We start from the raw sequence: 22,930 nt of genomic DNA on the forward strand, positions 1-22,930 counted from the left end.
CTGCTAATTCACTGCTAATTCACTGCCTAATTCACTGGACAAATAATCAACTGACAAAGCCAAAAGAAAAATAAAAGTGATTAAGTGGAAATTTGAGTTGTCCTTGTGTCCTTTGGAAATTGAACAAGAGAGGATTTGACAGTTGTAAACCATGCGAAGCAGCCTGGCCTGAGGATAAACGGCTTCAGATCCAGCAATAAGCTGTTGACGTAGAGGAAATCAAGATGGCAGAAGATGTCCTGGGGATGACGGTCCAGCAGCTCAAAAAGGAGAGGACCACTGCAAAAAGCAGCTTCACCAGACAAGCCAACTTCATTTCAAGAGAAGCAAGCAAAATGCTTCAAGTGGAGTTAAAGGAGGAATACACTAAGCTTTCAGATTGTTTCAGGAAGATGCTTGATGCCAATGATGACTACAGAATTGGACTGGAGGCAGACATTAAGACTGAAAATAAGGAAGCAAGTCTTAATGAACAGCAAGAAGCCGACATTGATAGATCTGTAAAGGAAGGTGAAACAAAGTTGGCGGAAATAAGAACCATTGTTCAAACAAACCTGTGGTCAAGGTATGGAGAGAGTGAACTTCTGGTGGCAATCTCGGAAGCAGAGAAATGCAATGATGAAGCGGCTGATGTGGCTGTGGAAAGTGCCAATTTGGAGGGCTATGAAGTGCACCTCAGTCTCTTGGACAAGAGAATAAAAGAGGCAATCTCAGCAATGTCAACATGGGAGAGATGGATCCCTAAAGAGTTAAAGGATGAATTAGATGGAAGAGTCAAGGACATAAGAGCATCCTACTACAGGCTTGAGGTAAGGAGAGCTGAATTTGTCACTGCACGGACGATCAATGAGCAAAGCACAGGACCAGTACAATCCCAACTGGCAACATCCACTCCATTAGTAAGAATAAAGCCAACCTCTCTACCTATTTTCAATGGAAGCAAGAGAGAATATCACAGATGGAGGAAAGACTGGGAGAGCCTGCAAAAGCAGGGAGAGCCATCTGGATCAACTGAAGTTAAGAAAATTCAACTCTTGGAAAGTGTGGATGACAGAATCTCAAGGGACCTCAGACTTTCAACCTACACCACTGCCAAAGACATGTTCAGAGTCTTGGAGAACAGATATGGCAACAAGTCAACCATCACAGTGGAAATCCTTAAAGAGCTAGAGAAGATGCCACATGTGAAAGGGAACCAGCCAAGAAAGGTCATTGACCTCATACAGTCAGTGGAGAAGGCCCTAGCAGATCTTACAGAGTTAGGAAACTCTGGAGCCATAAATAACCCACTGGTAATAAAAACCATTGAAAGCAAGTTGCCTGACTTTATTAAACGAGACTGGGTGATGTTCATGGTTGAACCCAGGAACAATGTCACATCAGACAACCACTTTGCCATGCTTTTGAAGTTCTTGAAAAGTCAAGAAGAAATACTGGAGAGACTAGAACAGCTCAGAACTGTGGAGAAGGTGGAGAAATCAGATCGTTCAGACAAAAAGTATGACCGAAAAATCGCCTCAACAAAAACCACAAAGAAAGAAGAGTTTGATGAAGGATGTGGTGTCTGTGGTGAGAGAGGGCACAACAACAAAATCTTCTTCTGTAAAAAGTTCAAAAGACTTAAACTACCTGAGAAGAAAGCTGTATTAAGAAAGCTGGGAGCATGCAGAAAATGTCTTGGATGCCATGATGAAGATGGATACTGCAGAGACACATTCCTATGCAGAAATAAGGACTGTAAAAGGGAAGGTGGTGCCCCAGACCACCATTTTTTCCTCTGCCCAAAGGGAGAATTCAAAAGAGGGGAAGAGAGAAGGATTGGAAAAGACGTCAAAGGTGAAGGCAAACTAACCGAGGAACAAGAGGAGATCTTGTCTGAACTTTCTCCAGAAATGGCAGATCGATGCAGAAAGGCTTTCACCAACACCAACAAAACTGCAGTGACACTTGATGCTTCAGGCCAGTCTGAGCTACTGCAGAGAAATGGGCTCTCTGAACTTCCAGTTATAATGATGTTGATGCAAGTCACTGCAAACGCAGGGCAGAAGATTGGGACTTTAATTGACCTTGCTTCAGATACAAACTACATCACCCATAAGGCTGCTGAAAGACTAAGGTTACGACATGAGAAGATAACTTTAGTTGTGCATGGAGTTGGTGGTATGGCTATGGAAGTGAACACACAAAGGTATCTCCTCAAAGTCAGAGTCAAAACACCAAAAGGAACCGAGAGAGCTCATGAAATGGTCTGCTACGGCTTGGATGAAATCGCCAGAGTGCATCAAGTAATTGAACCTGAAAAATTGAGAAAATTCTTCCCAGAAGTCAAACTGAAAGAATTGGAAAGGCCAGAAGAGGTTGAACTTCTCATTAGCCACCGAGAGGGAAGACTCGCTCCACAGAGAGTAAAAATCATTGGAGACCTCGTCTTGTGGGAGGGACCATTGGGTAAGACAGTGGGTGGAGCACATCCCGACTTATTTGAAGAAGTGGAGGTAGCAGCATATGAGTCCAGAACACACTTTGCTCGCTCCATGAGGACAGCAGCTGTCAAATATCAAGAAATCAAAAGTCCAACAATTGATACAGCCCAGGCACAGCGAAAAGATGAAGCTCAGACCAAATTTACAGCTGTCAGTAACCGTAAGTTCCTAGAGTGGTGGCACTGGGATAGCATCGGAGCTGCATGTGAGCCAAGATGTGGAGGATGCCGTTGTGGAAACTGTCCACCTGGAGGAAAAGAAATGACCCTGGCAGAGGAGAGGGAACTGGAGATCATTAAAGGAGGTCTTACCTACAAGAAGGGGGATGCTCACACATCAGCGCCACATTGGGATGCAAAGTATCCTTGGACGGTAGATCCAGCCTCTCTCCCAAACAACAAAGGTGCAGTCCAAGCTTGTTTCTTAAAGATGGAAAAGCAACTAAGCAGAGAGCTAGACTGGAAAGTTGCATATACTAATCAGATACATGAAATGATTGAAAGAGGCGCAGCCATAAAACTCACCAACAAAATTATGGATGAATGGAACGGACCAGTGTGGTACGTAAGCCACCTGGTGGCACCAAACCCTCATTCAGTGACCACACCAATTCGTATTGTATGGAATAGTAGCCAGAAATACAAAGGCGTGAGTATGAATGATCTTCTTTTGAAGGGACCAGACGTTCTCAACCCTATCAGAGCTGTCTTGCTGAGGTTCAGAGAAGGGATGTATGCATCTCTAGGAGACATTAAAAAAATGTACAACTCTGTATGGCTGGAGGAGCGTGAGATGCATCTTCATAGGTTCCTCTGGAGGGACAGCCCAGATGAAGAGATAGGTGAATATGCAATTACCAGAGTCAATATTGGGGACAGACCTGCTGGTTGCATTGCTCAGTTGGCTATGAGGGAAACGGCACGCCTGCCCAACTTTCTTCACTTAGAAGATGAGCGCAGAGTCATTGAAGAGGACAGCTATGTAGATGACCTCTTAACCTCCCATAATGACCTAAATAAACTTGACAACATTACAGCAAATGTGGAAGAGATCTTGAAAGCTGGAGGTTTCTTCCTCAAACCATGGGTCCGGTCAGGGCAAAGTGGGAGGCAAGAAATGGAGACGGAGGAGGGTCTAACAGGAACACAAAGTAAAACTTTAATTCTTCCAAATCAAATGAGAGGTGAAGACAATAAAGCCTTGGGTATCGGCTACCAAATGGATGAAGACAAGCTCTACATGTTAACCTCAGTTAACTTTTCCAAAAGGAAAAAGAAGATGAGAGTTGGAAAAGATCTTCTTAAGGAGGAGGTAAGAACTGAGACACCTAAGCCACTGACTAGGAGGGCTCTCTTAAGCCAAGTGGCTGGACTGTACGACCCAATTGGCTTAGTCACACCTGCAAAACAGAAGGGAGCAATTCTTGTAAGAAAAGCATTCCAAGAGGGAGGGGGTGGGAAACTAACCCAAGAAACTTGGGACCAACCTCTCTCAGAAAGCCTCAGAGAAGAAGGCATACAGCTTTTTGAAGAATATGTGCAGCTTGGACAGGTAAAATTCCACAGGAGCCTCACACCAGCTGGCTGGGAAGGAAAACCTTGGGGCATCACATTCTCTGATGGAAGTGACAAATCCTATGGAGCTGTGATGTACTTAAGATGGGAGACAAGTCAAGGCACTGAAGTTCGATTTGTTGAGTCGAAAGCCAAGCTGACACCCCTGGATCAGAAGGGAGAAGCTGTAAAAGCTGAGATCTGTGGTGCTGTTTTCGCATCTAGGATCAGGAAGTATGTGGAAAAACATGCTCGAATTAAAATCGAGAGATGGTTCCATCTACTCGACAGTCAAACAGTCTTGGGAGCCATTCAAAGAGTCAGTTATGGGTACAAAACCTTCTTTGCAAATAGAGTGGGTGAAATCCAGAAGGCTGGACTAGTGCAAGACTGGTGGTGGATCCGTGGAGATTTAAACATAGCTGACATCATAACGAGAGGGGGCGCTCCTGAAGATTTGAGAGAGAATTCTACATGGCAAAATGGACCAGAGTTCCTGAAGTGGCCAGTGGAGAAGTGGCCTATAAAATCAGCAGGAGAGATTGCAGCTCATGCCAGGGAGAGTGTCAACAAGCTCCAGAGAAAGGCATTCACAGTTGCATTAACTAGAGCTCAAGCCAGAAGCAGTCAGAAAAATGAAGACCCACAAGGTAATCAGGAAAGTCCAAAGAGTAAAACTCAAAAGGGAATACCTGTGGTAAATCCAACTCCTCTTCTAGGTATGAAGCCCACTGGATGGGTTAAAAATCTCATCGAAGTAAGAAGATCCAGTAGTCTGTCCAAACTGGTGAGAGTCGTTGCCTGGGTTTGTTTTGCTGCCAAGCAGTGGCTGAAGAGGAAGTGTCGGGCCCCTAAACAATTAAAGTGGGAAGTTAGATCACCCAAGCAAGCTGTGCTGACTGTCAAAGAAAAAGAAGATGCACTCAAAGACATCTTTCTTGCTGCTCAAGAAGGTACAGTTTTTGCAGACACAACTCTTAGCAGACTGGCAGTATACAAAGATGTGGACTCCGGACTGCTAGTTTGCGGGGGCAGAATTCAGATGTTCAATGAAGATAAGACAGCAGTGCCTGTTTTACCATTTGAAGCATGGGTATCTACACTGTTGGCACAGGAATCCCACAAAGCAAACCACGAGGGAGTGGCAGGAACCCTTCTCCGGATGAGGAAGAAAGCCTGGGTAATAAAAGGCCGGAGACTTGCCAAGAAAGTGGTTGACAGCTGTGTGGTTTGCAGGAAAAACAAAGCAAAACACTGCCAACAAATCATGGCTGACTTGCCTCTAGAGCGAACAGGCCCGGCTGCACCTTTTGAATTCACCACTATGGACCTTTTTGGCCCTTATGAAGTGAAAGATGAGGTCAAGAAGAGAACTAGACTCAGAGTATGGGGAATAGTTTTCTGCTGCATGGCTTCTAGAGCCATCCATACTGAAGTGGTGAGTGACATGTCATCTGAAGGATTCTTGCTAGCCTATCAAAGGTTCACCTCACTGAGAGGACACCCCAAGAAACTCTGGTCAGACCCGGGCACTAACTTTGTGGGAGCCAGACCTGCACTGGAGAAGCTTTATAAATTCCTGAACCAACTAAACAAGTCTGAAATTGAAAACACAGCTGCCAAGCATGGTACAGAATGGTCATGGAAGATTCACCCTGCAGACTCTCCCCATAGAAATGGTGCAGCAGAGGCAGCTGTCAAAGTAGTAAAGCGGGCATTAAGCAACCTTGGTGGAGATGGTGTTTTCACATGGGGAGAATTTCAAACTTTTCTCTTCATGGCAGCCAACCTTGCAAATGAGAGACCCATCGATGCAAGAACTCAAAGCAGAGAAGACTGTGTAGAGTACATCACCCCAAATTCTCTGCTTTTAGGACGTGCCAATCCAAAGGGAGACCCTGGGGATTTCCAATTTGATGACTACCCTTACAGAAGACTTAAACATATTCAAGCAGAAGTAAGCAATTTCTGGAAGAAGTGGAGCCAATTGGCTGGACCAAATCTATTCGTAAGGAACAAATGGCACACCAAAGAGCGAAATGTTGCAGTTGGAGATGTGGTTTGGCTGGCTGACCAAAACGCCTTGAGAGGACAATACAAGCTGGCTAGAGTGGTCGGTGTTAATGCTGACAGCAAAGGCATTGTAAGAGATGTGCTTGTGAGAACTTTTCCCAGCTATCCTGTTCACATCACAAAGGCGAAAGACAAAGAAGGTCCCATTAGAGCTAATAGTGAAAAAACCAAGAGGCTCCAAACCAAAATCCCAGCCACAATTCTCCACAGAGATGTCAGACGTCTTGTCATTCTAATTCCCATTGAAGAACAAGCAGAGGTATGAAAGAACTTGTGTGACCTCTGGTTTTGAAAAACCAGGAGCTCAAGTGGGAAGTGTTGAGCAGAATCTCAGCTATGAGACTTAAAGAACTACATTTCCCAGAGTGCATCAGCAGCAGTAAATCAGCTGCTTGTCATGTGATTAGTCATTGTCACTGATTTGGAGCACCTGTTAAAACATGGAGTTCCTCAGTCATTCAGAGAAACAAACTTCAGAGAGAAGACACTCCAAATTCACTCGTAGGTTCAGTCCAAAGACGCCAATGGTTTGTGAAATGTTTATTTACTTTGTAGTGTACTGTTTTATTCCATGTAAAAGGTTTAAGTACTTGATTTATCATAAAATTCATGTAAAATGTTTGGTTAAAATATTTGATTAAAATGTTTCATTGAAATGTTTGAATGAAATGTTTAAATGAAATGTTTAATTAAAATGTTTAATTAGAATATTTAATTGAAATGTTTAGTTAAAAACTTTTACTTTTGTTCTCTGTTTAAAGGTTTACAACCTAATTCACTGCTAATTCACTGCTAATTCACTGCCTAATTCACTGGACAAATAATCAACTGACAAAGCCAAAAGAAAAATAAAAGTGATTAAGTGGAAATTTGAGTTGTCCTTGTGTCCTTTGGAAATTGAACAAGAGAGGATTTGACAGGTACCACATTCAAACGGACCCACAATGTCCATAGCCAAATGCTGAAAAGGGCCCTCTGGAAACTCCACAGGCTGTAAAGGGGCCGGAGAGGCTTTGGCTGTTTTGTCACAGGACTGACAGGTTGGACATGATGCCAGCACATTGTGGACCTTGTCATCCATGCGTGGCCACCAGTACAGTTCTCTCAAGCGTTGCTTTGTTCGGACTACCCCCTGATGACCTTCGTGCGCCAGATGTACCACTCTCTCCCGAAGAGACTTGGGAAACAGTAGGCGTGTTCCACGAAAAACAAGCGGCGACTGAACTGCAAGTTCATGCCGCACCAAGAAGTATGGCTGTACGTCCGTTGGGAGAGCTTTCTTTACTTTAGGCCACCTGGAACGGATCACCTGTTGCAGCTGTGTAAGTTCAGGACAGACCTCACATTGAGCTTTAAAATCTGAACGTGGCAGTGCAGTAAGAAGAGGGGAAATCTCAGCTATCTCTGTGTATAGGTCTTCCTCAGACTCCACTTCAGTGATGGAGTCGGTAAGGGGAACACGTGAGAGGCAGTCAGCCAACACATTCTGACTGCCAGGCCGGTGCTGAACGTCATACTGGAAACACATGAGTCTAACCGACCATCTTGCAATTCTCATGCCAGCTCTGTTCATGCCTTTAGTGTTGAGAAGAGTCGTGAGTGCTTGGTGATCTGTTCTGAGTGTGAATCTGTGTCCCCACAGGTAGGTACGCCATCTTTCCACTGCCCATACACAGGCTAAGGCCTCTTTTTCTGTAGTTGAATATTTCCTCTCGGCCACTGACAGCGTGCGAGAAGCAAAGGCCACAATGCGTTCATTTTTGTTTGAGTGTAGCTGAGTCAATACAGCCCCTAACCCATAATCTGAAGCATCCGTCGTGACGTAGGTAGGTAGCTTGGGGTCATAGACAGCTAGAGCCGGGCTTTTTAGAAGCATCATTTTTAATTTCCCAAAGCACTGGTCTGCTGTGTCATTCCACTGTAGCTCGGCCTGTGTGTCAGTTCTGAGCAGCTGTCGCAGTGGCTCCACTAGCGTAGCATAGTTTGGCAAGAATTTACTGAACCAGGAGGTTAGTCCCAGGAAGGAGCGTAGTGCTGCCATATCTTTCGGTGCTGGGGCTTCAGCGATGGCAGTCAGATGATCTGGGCTTGGGCGTACCCCTTCTTTGGAGATTGCATGCCCCAAAAAAAGAATACTGGTTTGACCAAACGAACTTTTGTCAAAGTTGATCTGAAGGTTTGCATCTGTAAGACGCTGAAGGACTGCTCGCAGGTTGATGTCATGTTTTTCTTTTGAATCTCCGTACACAATTATATCATCCAAGTAATTCTGCACTCCTGGCAGGTCTTTCAGGACTGTCTGCATCATTTTCTGGAAGGCAGAAGGAGCGGAGGCAAGACCAAAAGGGACTCGTGTGAACCTGAAGACGCCATCATGTGTTATAAAAGCGGTTAAGTTGCGGCTTTCAACATGCAGCGGTAGCTGATGGTAAGCAGAACTCAAGTCAATCTGGCTGTAGTGTGTGGCACCGGCTAGCGCTGAGAACAAGTCCTCCATATGAGGAAGAGGGTAGCAGTCCATGATCACGCTCTTATTAGGTTCACGGAGGTCAACACACAACCGTAGACCTCCTGAACGTTTCCGTGCTACTACTAGGGGACTCACCCATTCAGATGCATCCACGTGTTCTACAATGCCTGCTTGGATTAAGCGTTTGAGCTCTGCTGACACCTCCTCACGGATGCTCAATGGTAGTCGTCTCAACTTTTGGCGTACTGGCTGCACAGCATTGTTTGTCTGAACTTTGTGAATGAAACCTTTCACACAGCCAAGCTGATGGGGTGAGACAGAATCAACATTGTACACTGTGGAATGTTGTGTGGCGTTATCATTTTCATCAGCTACTTGATGTTGACATTTATAGCATTCATCAAATCCAGGCCCATCAAAGGCGATCCCACTTTAACAATGTAAAAGTCTGTACAAACTTTGTTGCATGTACCTGGTATTACAGCAGTTGCCGGCAGACATCCAATTACAGGCAGCTCCCCTTTAGCATATGTGACTAGTCTTACTCTAGGTTCATAGAGTGGGCAGTTTGCAAAATATTGTTTGTACATTGACTCTGGCAAAATAGATACAGCAGCGCCAGTATCTACAATGAGCTCCACAGCGTGCGAATTTCCCTCTGGTGCTTCAATGTTCACAGTACATGCAATTTTTTTTGTAAGCTGCTACCACACGTTTATCGTCATCAACACAGAGCACAGCTAGTTCTGGAACAACAACTTCACGCACTTCACTAACAGTTGATTTGCATACCTTGGCAAAGTGTCCCTTTTTTCCACAGTTATTGCATGTGACTGAAGCAGCTAGACAGCTTGTCTCATTAGCCAAGTGCGTATTGGATCCGCATCTGAAGCATCTGCGTTGTTGCTGGTTAAAATTTGTATGTGCACGACGGTCTGATGCAGCCATAGGCTTTCGCGCTCCTCTTTTCCCTCGAAAATGCGCATTCGTGGCTCTGACCGCTTGCACTGACGCAGTCGGAATCGTTTTGTCCGAAGACAGCAGTGTAGCACTTTTAACTGCCGCCTCCTACCTGGCATGCAATTGTCTGAGCTCTCTCCAGTGTGATATTATACTCCAGCAGGAATTTGTCTTTTACAGCACTGAGATACGCATTCGAAACTAGTTGATCTTGTATCATTTCACTCTCCATTTGTCCAAAATCACAATGCGTGGCTAAAGCTCTCAAAGCAGTCACATACTGAGAAGCGGTTTCATCCGCTCTTTGAACACGTTGTCTGAATGTATGTCTACTGGCGACTACGTTAACCTTCGGTACAAAGTGCTTTTCGAGAGCGGTCATAGCCTCAGCAAATGTCGTACCTTGCTCCGGCAGACTGTAGAAAATACGTTGTCCCTCCGGGCCCAGGCTATGAAGTAAAACTGCACGTTTCCTAGCATCTGGCCACGCATTTCCAGTAGCATGTATGGCTAACATGTAGTTGTCTTCCTCCATGTAATAAACGGTATTGGTGGCTCACCCACTTGAGGAAGGAACTGCGGTGGACTCAGCATTGAGACACTGATCCTCGTCGCCAAATTGTTGTATCCGTAAATCAAATGGAGACGGTGATTACTTTCAACACTTTATTTAACTTTCTGCATCACTTATCACACGCATAGCACACGCTCATCATTCCCTTCTTCTCTTCCTACAACTACACATATTGCATTCATTAGACCGCTCCTAGTGCCACCTGCTTGTGGGGAGCATATGCATAAATGTGAGTATCTGCAAACACAACACCTTCCTAATAATCTTTTTTTTTGCATTTTGAGAATAAATTGAGGTTTGATTTTTCTTAATTTAATTTCATGTTCATTTGTCCGTTTTAGGTCTAATGGAAGTGAAAGAGGAAGGTCACCAACAAAATGAAAAGAAGGATGAACATCAGCATCACAATTGCAAAAGTGAAGAAAATTCTTTCAGTTGCTCACAGACTGATGAGGATTCACCTGAAGAAAGAGAAGAAGACAAAATCTCTTTTACATGCCATCTTAATGGTGAGACTTTTTCACAAAAAGAATATTCAAATGTTCACACAAAGACTCACGCTGGAGTAAGGCCATACGCCTGCCCTCATTGTGAAAAGACTTACAAACGTAAAGACCACCTTAAGGAACATTTAGTGATTCACACTGGTAAGTGGCCTTTAACCTGTCCTCATTGTGATAAGGGTTTTTTACGAAAAAGACATCTTGATGATCACATAAATACTCACACTGGAGAGAGGCCGTACACCTGCCCTCAGTGTGATAAGGGTTTTTTACGAAAATTACATCTTTATGATCACATAAAGTCTCACACCGGAGAAAGGTCACACGCCTGTCCACAATGTGAAAATACTTACATATTTAAAAGAGATCTTAGGAAACATTTAGTGATTCACACTGGTGAGTGGCCCTTCACCTGCCCTCAGTGTGATAAGGGGTTTCTACAAAAAAGACATCTTAATGATCACATAAAGACTCACACTGGAGAAAAGTCATACGCCTGTCCTCAGTGTGAAAATACTTACATGTATAAAAGAGATCTTTGGAAACATTTAGTTACTCACACTGGAGAAAAGTCATACGCCTGTCCTTATTGTGAAAAGACTTACACATGTAAGCAGCATCTTCAGGATCATATATTAACTCATAGAAATGAGAGACCATTTGCATGCCCTCAGTGTGATAAGTGTTTTAAACAACTAGGAAATCTAAATGTTCACATAAAGTCTCACACTGGTGAAAGGCCCTACAGCTGTCCTCAATGTGCAAAGACTTACAGACATAAATGTCACCTTAAGGAACATTTAGTGATTCACACTGGTGAGTGGCCCTTCACCTGCCCTCAGTGTGATAAGGGTTTTTTCCGGAAAAAAAATCTTGATAATCACATAAAGTCTCACACAGGAGAAAGAGTTTTATTGAGTCTGTGACGCTGATCAAACACAAGTGACTGTATACTGGAGAGAAGCTGCATCGCTGTCATTCATGTTGGAGAAGTTTCAGACGATCACACAGCTGCAGACTCGCAGAGAAAAGAGCTGTCTGTAAAGAGTGAACATAGATCAACTTCAGTCTTCAGGTCCAAGAACATGATGGGAAATTAAGATAAACCTCACGATTGAATTACTCCAAAATGTATGAATTTTAATGCATTACATGAAGTGGTTAAATTTATTCCTGTAGCTCATCTTGTAGAGAATTGTGTTAACAGTTCAAAAGGTCATGGGTTCAAATCCCAGGAACACCCATAATGATGAAATGTATATCTGTAATGTATTGTAACTTGCTTTTGATAAATGTGCCAAATGCATTAAAATGTAAATATTGTTTCAGGATTTATTATTTTCACGCTGGAGTAGCAGTACTATTAGATTTGCACTCATGTAATTTGTTAAAGGGACAGTGAATTTGTCGATTTTATTGTTTTATACTGTTGTCTGATGTCTACTTATGATGTTCACGTGGTTTTTACATTCAAAAACATCAAACGCAATAAGTAATAGGCTATTTTGTAACATGGATTTGTGGCTGTCTGGAGAAATGGTTCGTTTGAAGGGGCGGGCCGCATTGAAGTCCTGCACGTAAACGCCCACTGCTATGATTGGACAGCTTCATTCCCCTTCATTACATGTGGGGAAATGTTTTAAAAACATTAATTTATAAAAATAGCAGCCGAACACATATATGTTTGAGCCAGAAAAGATTCTGGGTGCTAAAGATGATACACATAAATGACAATACGTATAGTAAAGTAGAAACAAAACTTTAAACTCGATGTGACTAAATTACCCTAAACAACACAGTAAGCGCGCATCAGAATCTAAAGTGCGGTTGATAAATCCTTATCAATAACTTAGTATATTTCCATTGTGCTTGTGGTGTTGCTCTTTTACATACAACGTTACATATCACTAGCCTGGTAATACCATCCTCTGCTATTTTGCTTCGCTTCATAGACAGAGTCTGGCTGGGCATAATTGACAATCGTTTTCCTTCTCGTGGGAGGGGCTTGTCTGAAGTTTAAAATCATTGGTCTAAACGTAAGCCAATCACACATAACATTTGGATATGATGTGCTTTATGCGCCGGATCAGCCGCATCGAATCTCTGCTGTAAAATACACGTATAAACCCATCGAGCGAAATACCAGAGTTAACATGGCTATGAACGACTTTTGCAGATTATGTTAAGTAAATCGTGCCAGAGCTAGTTGAACACTATCCTTACGGTGGCTTTCCACTCACGTCTAACGGGAGGAACGCCCCTCTCTCCTCTCAAACTCTTCCACCAGACAACTATAACCATATGTAAATTAAATCTTCCTACCTTATTTTCTGGTTAATCAGGAATGTCACCAAAGAATGCTTGCCCACGCGTCCTCCACCATTAACTGTGAACAGTATAATTCCATTCCATGATTTCTCGATCGTTGTGCACGTCAAGCTGTGCTGCACACAGTTTCTCGCTGACGATCGGTAAAGTTGATAAATTAAACTTTTCCAAAAACTTGTCGGGAGTAGGGCAACAACATAATCTCCATTCAAATGTTTAACAAACACTTTTCTTGTTCGGGTTTAAGTTGGCAAGTGCCGGTTCTCCACAACAGAGCAAATAGCTTTCTGTGTCTCCATGTCCACAACAAACTACAACCGTGATTCGGCGTTTAGCGTCTACGTCACGGCTCTCAGCCCGCCCTCTGTTCGTTGATTGGACGGCCGTTTTGAGACCGGATGAAAACGGTTTGAATGGGAGGTATCTCAGACTGAGTACAGAAGCGTAATGAAATTTAGCGGAAGTACGAAGTCTGACGTAGTCAGGCTAACATATCACAGTTATATGATAAAAAAGCTTTGCTGAGTGTTTGACCTTTCAAACGCAACTCGCCTAAATTACCGTATACAACACAGTAAGCGGGCATCAGAATCTAAATTGCGGCTGATAAGTCCTTCCTTATCACTAACTTTGTATATATCTACTGTTAAATTACTGTTGTATTGTTAAGTGTTGTACCTTTATTAATCGTTTAATGTTTTTAGTAAATTAAAACATTCAAACATACGTGTTTAGACACAGATGTTACAACAGGACATGTCAAGCGATCTCTTCTAACAAAGCAATAGTGAAACGCAGTAACTTAAATAAAGTAAAATGTTTTACTTACTGTGTATACTGCTGTGTCATTTTTGTCAAGTCCTATATTAGTGGTGCTTTTAATCACAGTCTCTCTGCAAATCCAGCATCGACTTGCTTCTTTACAAATGAATCCGTGGTACACAAAGTAATCAAACACTCTCCACGCGAGCTGGAACTGCTTCAAAAACAAACTTTAACCACGCATTCATAATGTTATGTTCGGAGCTTCCGTTATCCAGCGTCTGTGTTCTTCCCATAGATGATTCTTCCACAACCAAAAACTACAAAAGTGTTCGTTGTATTTGGGTTTCAATTCTACTCTGACGTCATATTTCTCTGAATTCCTCACTCAGTCGTTATACTGGCTTGGTGCCAAAAGCTGTTATATTTCAGTATCACGAACGTTTTCAGTTCTGAAACTTGCAGGACGTTCATTTAAGTTTAATGATCTCTTATACAACAAATTATCTAGTTAAAATTGAGTATTTGATTCACCTCTTGTGGTAGCAATAATTTAATCTCCATCCGTATACTTAAAATCTAAATTTTGTTAATCATCGACATGCAGAGTTTGGTTTTAATAACGGATTACATGTAATCTGGATTACGTAATCAGACTCCAAAAAAACTTGTAATTAGATTAAACTACATTTTAAAATACTCTTAATCAGACTACTGCTACTTTTTAATGGATTACATGATTACATATCGCACAAGATAGAAGCAACGACGATGCAAAATGGAGCAGCACTCAGTGTTTGATCACTGTCTAGATGTATAGACGCCTCTTAATTTTTAAAGAAACTCGCAGTTTAAAAAAACACTTCAGTTTTATTTGTGAGGTGAAATTTTAGACCTAGCAGGGTTGTTGCAGTGAATTTCATGAAATTCAATATGTTTTTGCAATGTTGCTGTTTTTGTTTTTATTTACTTTACAAATTCATAAAGTTTGCTTTTGTTTTATTCAATGTGTTACTATCAGTTGACACTAAGTAAATCAGTCTTAGTATTCTGAAGTTTTAACTATCCGTACATTGCACTTTAAAAATGAGTCTTGTTTGTGAAAAATAATTAAATATATTTTTCCTCTTTATATATTTAAAATCAAAAATAATCTAAGTGTAATCCAAAAGTAAGATTATGTTACCAATGATCTGTAATCTAAGAGATTATACTACTGACTACAAATTTTGTCATGTAATTCGTAATCAGTAACTGATTACTGGAATGGAGGGGTGTGACCTCCCACAATTTAACTGGTTGAGGCGGCAGTTATGGACTTGACTCCGGTCAGAGAATCAAGCTCCAGAGGATGTATGTTTGATTAACAGAGCTTTATTTTAGTTGCATTGGTATTTGTGTTGTGTTTGTGTTTTTTTTCTCACAAACCCACAAACCAGACAGAATGATGAAAGGAATAACTAAAAACTGCAATATCGCAGTCCACCAGCAGGGGGCGTGGACAGGCTTTCCAACAATTACCATTTTTGTGACTTAAGTGAGATTATTAAAGAAATTGTTCACCCAAAACTGTACATTTCTGTCATTATTCACTTATAAGCAAGTGCTTCACATGTTAAATGTCTTTATTATCAGATCAGATTAAGGTATTACAGTCTACAGCATTTGCAATACATTTAACTACTCAGTCTTTCTTGGGTGAAATGAGCTGCCATTCTTCACCTGATCGTCTGTGACCACTGAATCCTTCAAAATCATCTGAAGACACAACTCTTCTGCATTCATTGGATTATCCATAATAATTCACAACTTTCCACTGCTAACTTTAACATTGCTTACGGTTTTAACACTATTTCTTCTTGTAAGCTTTGTGTACTATGCTTATTGTTGGTGCTTAAGATTTTTTTTAAATGTTCCTCATTTGTAAGGTAGTTTTGGATAAAAGCATCTGCTAAATGAATAAATATACATTTATTAATGATGTGATGAGCTTAAGTTGAGTATCACTGAATTTCAATCTTATCATAACACCTAACACAATCATAACTGTTGACCACCTGTTTTTGCTTACGCTATTTTAATGTAACATACTTTTAATTGTTTGTATACAGCAGCCCTGGAACACTTAACTAGATTAGGATACTTCTCTAGTTAATTATATCTATACATGTATGCCCTGACTCTTATAAGTTGTTTGTTCACAAATCAGTCTGCATTAGTTGTCATGTTTGTTTGTAAGTCCATTCAGCAAACAATAAAAAAGTATGTATTTTTATATTTTAATATATGAGCTACTATATTTCACAATATTTTTGTGTTAGTGTATTTTATTTACTTTGGTATATAAAGTTTAATCGTAATTTAGATGCACTGTTATTCATTGGCATAGTCTGTATTGTAATAGTTTGATAAATGTGGGATATTTAACCTTGAATATATTTATTTTACCCACTCTATCATAATTTGTATATTTTCTTTGGTGTAGATAGAAGATGATAGTTCATTAATTCACTTGCACTTCACGAATATTGAACGTAGATTGAATAAAGGGACTTTTATTTTGCCTCTTGGAGCGTTTCGTGCAGTGACGTCATAAGAGTTGCGCTGCAACTTGCGGCTCGTTTGTCGGTTGAAAGAAGATTGTGAAAGAAGAGGTGTTTGTGTGAGGTAAATAAAACGACACAAAATATTTTTTAATTGTAAAACTTTACTGTAAAGTTATGAGAGTTGTTTCTCAAGAGCCAACATTTGTACAAGGCAATAAACAAAGAGATTTACTTCACTTTTAAAGCCGTTCAGATCTGGTAATGAGCTTTAAATTAACTTTAAGAAATACTCGTGCTCCTCTTTTTCATAAAGTTCATTAACATAGCTGATGGATCATTGAGAAATTACAATAAATTACTTTACCTGGCTTTTCACAGATTGTATGGATTGAATTATTAAATTATAACTTTGGTCATTTGTATATCTTCACATATCTGTTCCTGTAGATGCTGAAGTCACTATCACAGCAGTTCATCTATAAATACTGTGAAGAAGTCAAACAAGCAGCTGCTGTCACAACACATTCAACTATTCTGATCCACTGTTGTAATGATGGAGTGTGTTAAAGAGGAGACTGATCCTGAATCATTCACAATAACACCTGAAGAACAAAGAGGTTTGTGTCTAAAGCTCTTTTCACAAACAGATTACGGGATATGTGTCCGGGATTTGCTTTCAGACTAGAGGTGGGAATCACAGAGTACCTCACAATACGATGCAATACATGGCTCACGATAACGACCGCATCACGCTGCTGTGATTATCGGTATATTACTTGCAGATCCTATGGTGATACATTGTAGAGTGTAGTAAAGGAGGAGACAAGAGACGGAGATGCGTCGAGTCAGCTTTACTATCCACCTCAATACTAATATCACACAGTACTGCGAGTGATATCAAAACAAAACACACAACCTAAAACCGGAAATCTTCATTATCTTCCACCCCTTCCTTAAAGGTACAGTCCCTTGGTGAATGTCTCTTTCAGTCTTAATTGTGGGTAACTACAACATCCTGGTATCTGCCTAACTATGAAAACAAAATGCCCAGGATAAGGTTGTCATTCTATTCATGAAATCTGCCATCCTATCCTAATCAATTTTTCTCAGACTAGTTAAAGGTGACCAAGAATAGATTAAAATAAGATGTTATATTGTTCTTTGATATCTAAATATAAGGTATGTGGCTTTTTAAGTGAAAAAATGATCCAGAGACAGTTTTACATGTCCATTTACAACCCTAGGATTTGCCTTCAGAATGAAATTGTCTGTTAATTACGGAGGGGGCGAATTCAGGTCCAGCCCTACCTTTATTTCATTTCAGAAGCAGTTTTACTCTGATATACGTCACCACGTGAAAATAAGACAATTGTTACTTCTGTTTCTGTTACACCAATAAATTATAACTGTAATTTTTCATTGCACAGTTTTTTGTGTTCCTTACAAACATGCACATTGTTAAAAACGCAACTACAAATACATTTACATATTTTTATTCAAAAATATTTTTTGTTCTCCTGTGCTTTTTTATTAATCACATCCCCAGCTTTAGAAAATTTACAAAGTATTTGAAGTTTCATTTCTAGAGATCACGAGGTCACTAGTGTGTCAATACTGCCCATCACTACAGTCATCTACATCTGATGGGGTTGAAATAACAGATTTAATTTAGCCATCCTAATAATCGTTTTTTTGCAATTTGAGAATAAATTGAGGTTTGATTTTCTTAATTTAATTTCATTTTAATTTGTTCGTTTTAGGTCTAATGGGAGTGAAAGAGGAAGGTCACCAACAAAATGAAATGGAGGATGAACATCAGCATCACAATTTCATAAGTGAAGAAAAGTGCTCACAGATTGATGAGGATTCACCTGAAGAAAGAGAAGACGACAAAATCGCTTTTACATGCCATCTTAATGGTGAGACTTTTTCACAGAAAGAACATTCAAATGTTCACATAAAGACTCACGCTGAAGAAAGACCGTACGCCTGCTCTCAGTGTGAAAAGACTTACAAACGTAAAAACCACCTTAAGGAACATTTAGTGATTCACACTGGTAAGTGGCCTTTCACCTGCCCTCATTGTGATAAGGGTTTTTTACGAAAAAGTAATCTTGATGATCACATAAATACTCACACTGGAGAAAGGCCGTACACCTGTCCTCGGTGTGATAAGACTTTCACATGTAAACAACACTTTAAGGATCATATAGTAACTCATTCAAATGAGAGATCCTTTGCATGCCCTCAGTGTGATAAGTGTTTTAATCAACTAGAAAATCTTAATGTTCACATAAAGATTCACGCTGGAGTAATGCCATACGCCTGCCCTCATTGTGAAAAGACTTACAGATATAAATGCCAGCTTCATGAACATTTAGTGAGTCACACTGGTGAGAGGCCCTTCACCTGCCCTCAGTGTGATAAGGGTTTTTTACGAAAAAGACATCTTTATGATCACATAAAGACTCACACCGGAGAAAGGTCACACGCCTGTCCACAATGTGAAAATACTTACAGATATAAAAGAGATCTTTGGAAACATTTAGTTATTCACACTGGTGAGTGGCCCTTCACCTGTCCTCAGTGTGATAAGGGGTTTTTACATAAAAAACATCTTGATGATCACATAAAGACTCACACTGGAGAAAAGTCATACGCCTGTCCTCATTGTGAAAATACTTACACATGTAAGCAGCATCTTAAGGATCATATAGTAACTCATAGAAATGAGAGACCATTTGCATGCCCTCAGTGTGATAAGTGTTTTAAACTACTAGGAACTCTAAATGTTCACATGAAGTCTCACACTGAAGAAAGGCCCTACAGCTGTCCTCAATGTGCAAAGACTTACAGACTTAAATGTCACCTTAAGGAACATTTAGTGATTCACACTGGTGAGTGGCCCTTCACCTGCCCTCAGTGTGATAAGGGTTTTTCCCGGAAAAAAAATCTTGATAATCACATAAAGTCTCACACCGGCGATAGAGTTTTATTGAGTCTGTGATGCTGATAAAACACAAGTGACTGTATACTGGAGAGAAGCTGCTCCGCTGTCATTCATGTTGGAGAAGTTTTAGACGATCACACAGCTGCAGACTCACAGAGAAAAGCGCAGTGAACAAAGATCAACTTCAGTCTTCAGGTTCAAACATATGAAGTGAAATGAAGATAAACCTCACGATTGAATTACTCCAAAATGTATGAATTTTAATGCATTACATGAAGTGGTTAAATTTATTCCTGTAGCTCATTTTGTAGAGCATTGTGTTAACAATTCAACAGGTCATGTGTTCAAATCCCAGGAACACTCATAATGATGAAATGTATATCTGTAATGTATTGTAACTTGCTTTTGATAAATGTGCCAAATGCATTAAAATGTAAATATTGTTTCAGGATTTATTATTTTTACACTGGAGTAGCAGTACTATTAGATTTGCACTCATGTAATTTGTTAAAGGGACAATGAATTTGTCAATTTTATTGTTTTATACGGTTGTCTGATGTCTACTTATGATGTTCACGTGGTTTTTACATTCAAAAACATCAAAAGCAATAAGTAATAGGCTATTTTGTAACATGGATAGTGGCTGTCTGGAGAAATGGTTCGTTTGAAGGGGCGGGCCGCATTGAAGTCCTGCACGTAAACGCCCACTGCTATGATTGGACAGCTTCATTACTTCATTACAGTCAATACATGTGGGGAAATGTTTTAAAAACATTCATTTAAAAAAAAATAGCAGCCAAACACAAATATGTTTGAGCCAGAAAAGATTTTGGGTGCTAAAGATGATACACATAAATGACAATACGTATAGTAAAGTAGAAACAAAACTTTAAAGTGCCCATCTTATGACTGCTTTTCCACAAGTTAAATAAGTTTATGTGTTGGAAAAAATGTATTTCTTACTACATATTTGAATGTTTTATGTTACCATTTATGAATGTATAATCAATGGTTTAGATTTATGAATATATATACTAATTTGCTCAGAATCATATTAAGTCCGACTAGCTACTTAGAAAAACTGCCACGGTAAAATAGTGCATACAATGTTCTTTTGTTATCATATGACCTTTGGTAACTGCATCATCAAGCTGCATCATCAAGTTACTATCTTGTTTTGGTAAAATGTAATCAATCCTATTTAATCCTATTAAATGTTTGATGTTTTTACAATTGTGGAAGTCTGTGAGGTTCGACCTTCGGAATGAACGGAGTGAACCAGTGATTAAAACCTAAATAAAAACAGTCCCGCAGGAAGGCTCAAGTCGAGAGACAGTTGAATGTTTCCTGATAAGACATCTCAATCTGGGTTCTCCCTGCAGTATTACTACCCCATTCGTGGTCTGAGTGCGTCGTATTTTTGTTAAGGTTCATAAGTATTTTAAACCTGACAGTATGAGTTCCATAAAGCATGTTTCAAAAGTTGTTTGCTCGAAATAGTGAATTCCAGCATAAATTGTGATGTAGCAGTTTCAACAATAAACTCGTTTTCCCAGGACAATGCTAACATATTCCCGTTCAAACGCATTATTTTCGCAAATTACAGAAATTAAGACCCGGCGGGGGATGACTGCGGTCAAGCCAGCCGCCACTCCGAAAAAGACGGTCAAACTAGCCCCCCGTTTTTTTTCTGTGTGCACATAAATTAGACATTACGGTAAACGCACGAGAGGAATGATTTCAAAATAAAAGTTTCTCACTTAATCTGTTGATATTTCTGTTGCATTATGTGTCTGTTTTAAGTCATTGCTATGGTGTTGTGGGTGGGTGCTGGGCGGTCTCTCTTGCATTCTGTGTGGTTGCTGGGGTTCTGTGGGTGGTTGCTAGGCTGTTTCTGTTGCATTCTGTTTGGTTGCTAGGCTGTTTCTGTTGCATTATGTGTCTGTTTTAAGTCATTGCTAGGGTATTATGGGTGGTTGCTAGGCGGTTTCTCTTGCATTCTGTGTGGTTGCTAGGCTGTTGCTAGGGTTCTTTAAGTCGTTGCTAAGGTATTATGGGTGGTTGCTAGGCTGTTTCTTTTGCATACTGCTTGGTTGCTAGGCTGTTTCTGTTGCATTATGTGTCTGTTTTAAGTCATTGCTAGGGTATTATGGGTGGTTGCTAGGCTGTTTCTCTTGCATTCTGTGTGGTTGCTAGGGTTCTATAAGTGGTTGCTAGGCTGTTTCTGTTGCATTCTGTTTGGTTGCTAGGCTGTTTCTGTTGCATTATGTGTCTGTTTTAAGTCATTGCTAGGGTATTATGGGTGGTTGCTAGGCGGTTTCTCTTGCATTCTGTGTGGTTGCTAGGCTGTTGCTAGGGTTCTTTAAGTTGTTGCTAGGGTATTATGGGTGGTTGCTAGGCGGTTTCTCTTGCATTCTGTGTTGTTGCCAGGCTGCTGCTAGGGTTCTTTAAGTCATTGCCAAGGTACTACGGGTGGCCGCCAGGCGGTCCATGATGCACTCCGTGTGGTTGCCAGGCTGGTTCTTTTGAATACTGTTTGGTTGCTAGGCCGCCTCTGTTGCATTATGTGTCTGTTTTAAGTCATTGCTATGGTATTATGGGTGGTTGCTAGGCGGTTTCTCTTGCATTCTGTGTGGTTGCTAGGCTGTTGCTAGGGTTCTTTAAGTTGTTGCTAGGGTATTGTGGGTGGTTGCTAGGCGGTTTCTCTTTCATTCTGTGTGGTTGCTAGGCTGTTGCTAGGGTTCTTTAAGTCATTGCTAAGGTATTATGGGTGGTTGCTAGGCGGTTTATGATGCATTCTGTGTGGTTGCTAGGCTGTTTCTTTTGCATACTGTTGCTAGGCTGTTTCTGTTGCACACTGCAAGTCGTTGCAAGGGTATTATGGGTGGTTTCTAGGCTGTTTTCTTTGCTTCCTGTGTGTGTTTTAAGTCGTTGCTAGGGTATTATGGGTGGTTGCTAGGTTGTTTCATTTGCATTCTGTGTGGTTGCTAGGCTGTTACTAGGGTTTTATGCGTGGTTGCTAGGGTATTATGGGTGGTTGCTAGGCGGTTTCTCTTGCATTCTGTGTTGTTGCTAGGCTGTTGCTAGGGTTCTTTAAGTCGTTGCTAAGGTATTATGGGTGGTTGCTATGCGGTTTATGATGCATTCTGTGTGGTTGCTAGGCTGTTTCTTTTGCATTATGTGTCTGTTTTAAGTCATTGCTATGGTATTATGGGTGGTTGCTAGGCAGTTTCTCTTGCATTCTGTGTGGTTGCTAGGCTGCTGCTATGGTTCTTTAAGTCATTGCTAAGGTATTATGGGTGGTTGCCAGGCGGTTTATGATGCATTCTGTGTGGTTGCTAGGCTGTTTCTTTTGCATACTGTTGCTAGGCTGTTTCTGTTGCACACTGCAAGTCGTTGCAAGGGTATTATGGGTGGTTTCTAGGCTGTTTTCTTTGCTTCCTGTGTGTGTTTTAAGTCGTTGCTAGGGTATTTTGGGTGGTTGCTAGGGTGTTTAATTTGCATTCTGTGTGGTTGCTAGGCTGTTACTAGGGTTTTATGCGTGGTTGCTATGTTGTTTTTGTAGCATTCTTGTTGCTTCCTAGGCTATTGCTAGGGCTTTTTAAGTGGTTGCTAGGGTATAGATTTGGTTTTCTATGTAATTGCTAGACTGTTGCTAGGGTATATGGGTGCATTCTGTGTCTGTTTAAGTCGTTGCTAGGGTATTATTGGTGGCTGCTAGGCTGTTT

General features: G+C 40.8%; 5 protein-coding genes across 8 annotated transcripts in view; all 5 read left to right on the forward strand.

Moving 5' to 3' along the window:
- Positions 1–11,939, forward strand: part of LOC129452262 (uncharacterized) — a 23,199-nt gene extending 11,260 nt beyond the window's left edge. The window contains exons 3-4 of one of the 2 annotated variants that reach the window (XM_073859508.1): positions 10,455–11,131; positions 11,216–11,939. In XM_073859508.1, the coding sequence (XP_073715609.1) occupies positions 10,455–11,131; positions 11,216–11,542 (1,004 nt within the window). In that variant the 3' untranslated portion in view covers positions 11,543–11,939. Of the gene's footprint in view, positions 1–10,454 lie in introns of both variants that reach the window. The other variant, XM_055216020.2, reaches the window with a different exon arrangement.
- The window catches only part of LOC129451856 (uncharacterized), a 196,249-nt gene that overhangs the window by 57,950 nt on the left and 115,369 nt on the right, over positions 1–22,930 (forward strand). The gene's annotated exons all lie outside the window — the stretch shown is intronic.
- LOC129452195 (uncharacterized) overlaps positions 1–22,930 on the forward strand; it is a 153,558-nt gene that overhangs the window by 50,751 nt on the left and 79,877 nt on the right. The gene's annotated exons all lie outside the window — the stretch shown is intronic.
- Positions 1,173–7,023, forward strand: LOC129439513 (uncharacterized). The gene is made up of 2 exons (XM_055198184.2): positions 1,173–6,636; positions 6,871–7,023. Exon 1 carries the CDS (start codon positions 1,176–1,178, stop codon positions 6,372–6,374), a length of 5,199 nt encoding a protein of 1,732 aa, XP_055054159.2. The 5' UTR covers positions 1,173–1,175; the 3' UTR covers positions 6,375–6,636; positions 6,871–7,023.
- On the forward strand, positions 16,237–19,645 carry LOC129452065 (uncharacterized). The gene is made up of 3 exons (XM_073859489.1): positions 16,237–16,373; positions 16,700–16,869; positions 18,013–19,645. The coding sequence occupies exons 2-3, from the start codon at positions 16,803–16,805 to the stop codon at positions 19,257–19,259; spliced, it is 1,314 nt and encodes a 437-aa protein (XP_073715590.1). The 5' UTR covers positions 16,237–16,373; positions 16,700–16,802; the 3' UTR covers positions 19,260–19,645.

This window comes from Misgurnus anguillicaudatus, chromosome 21 (genome assembly GCF_027580225.2).
Source record: "Misgurnus anguillicaudatus chromosome 21, ASM2758022v2, whole genome shotgun sequence".
Taxonomy (NCBI): Eukaryota; Metazoa; Chordata; class Actinopteri; order Cypriniformes; family Cobitidae; genus Misgurnus; species Misgurnus anguillicaudatus.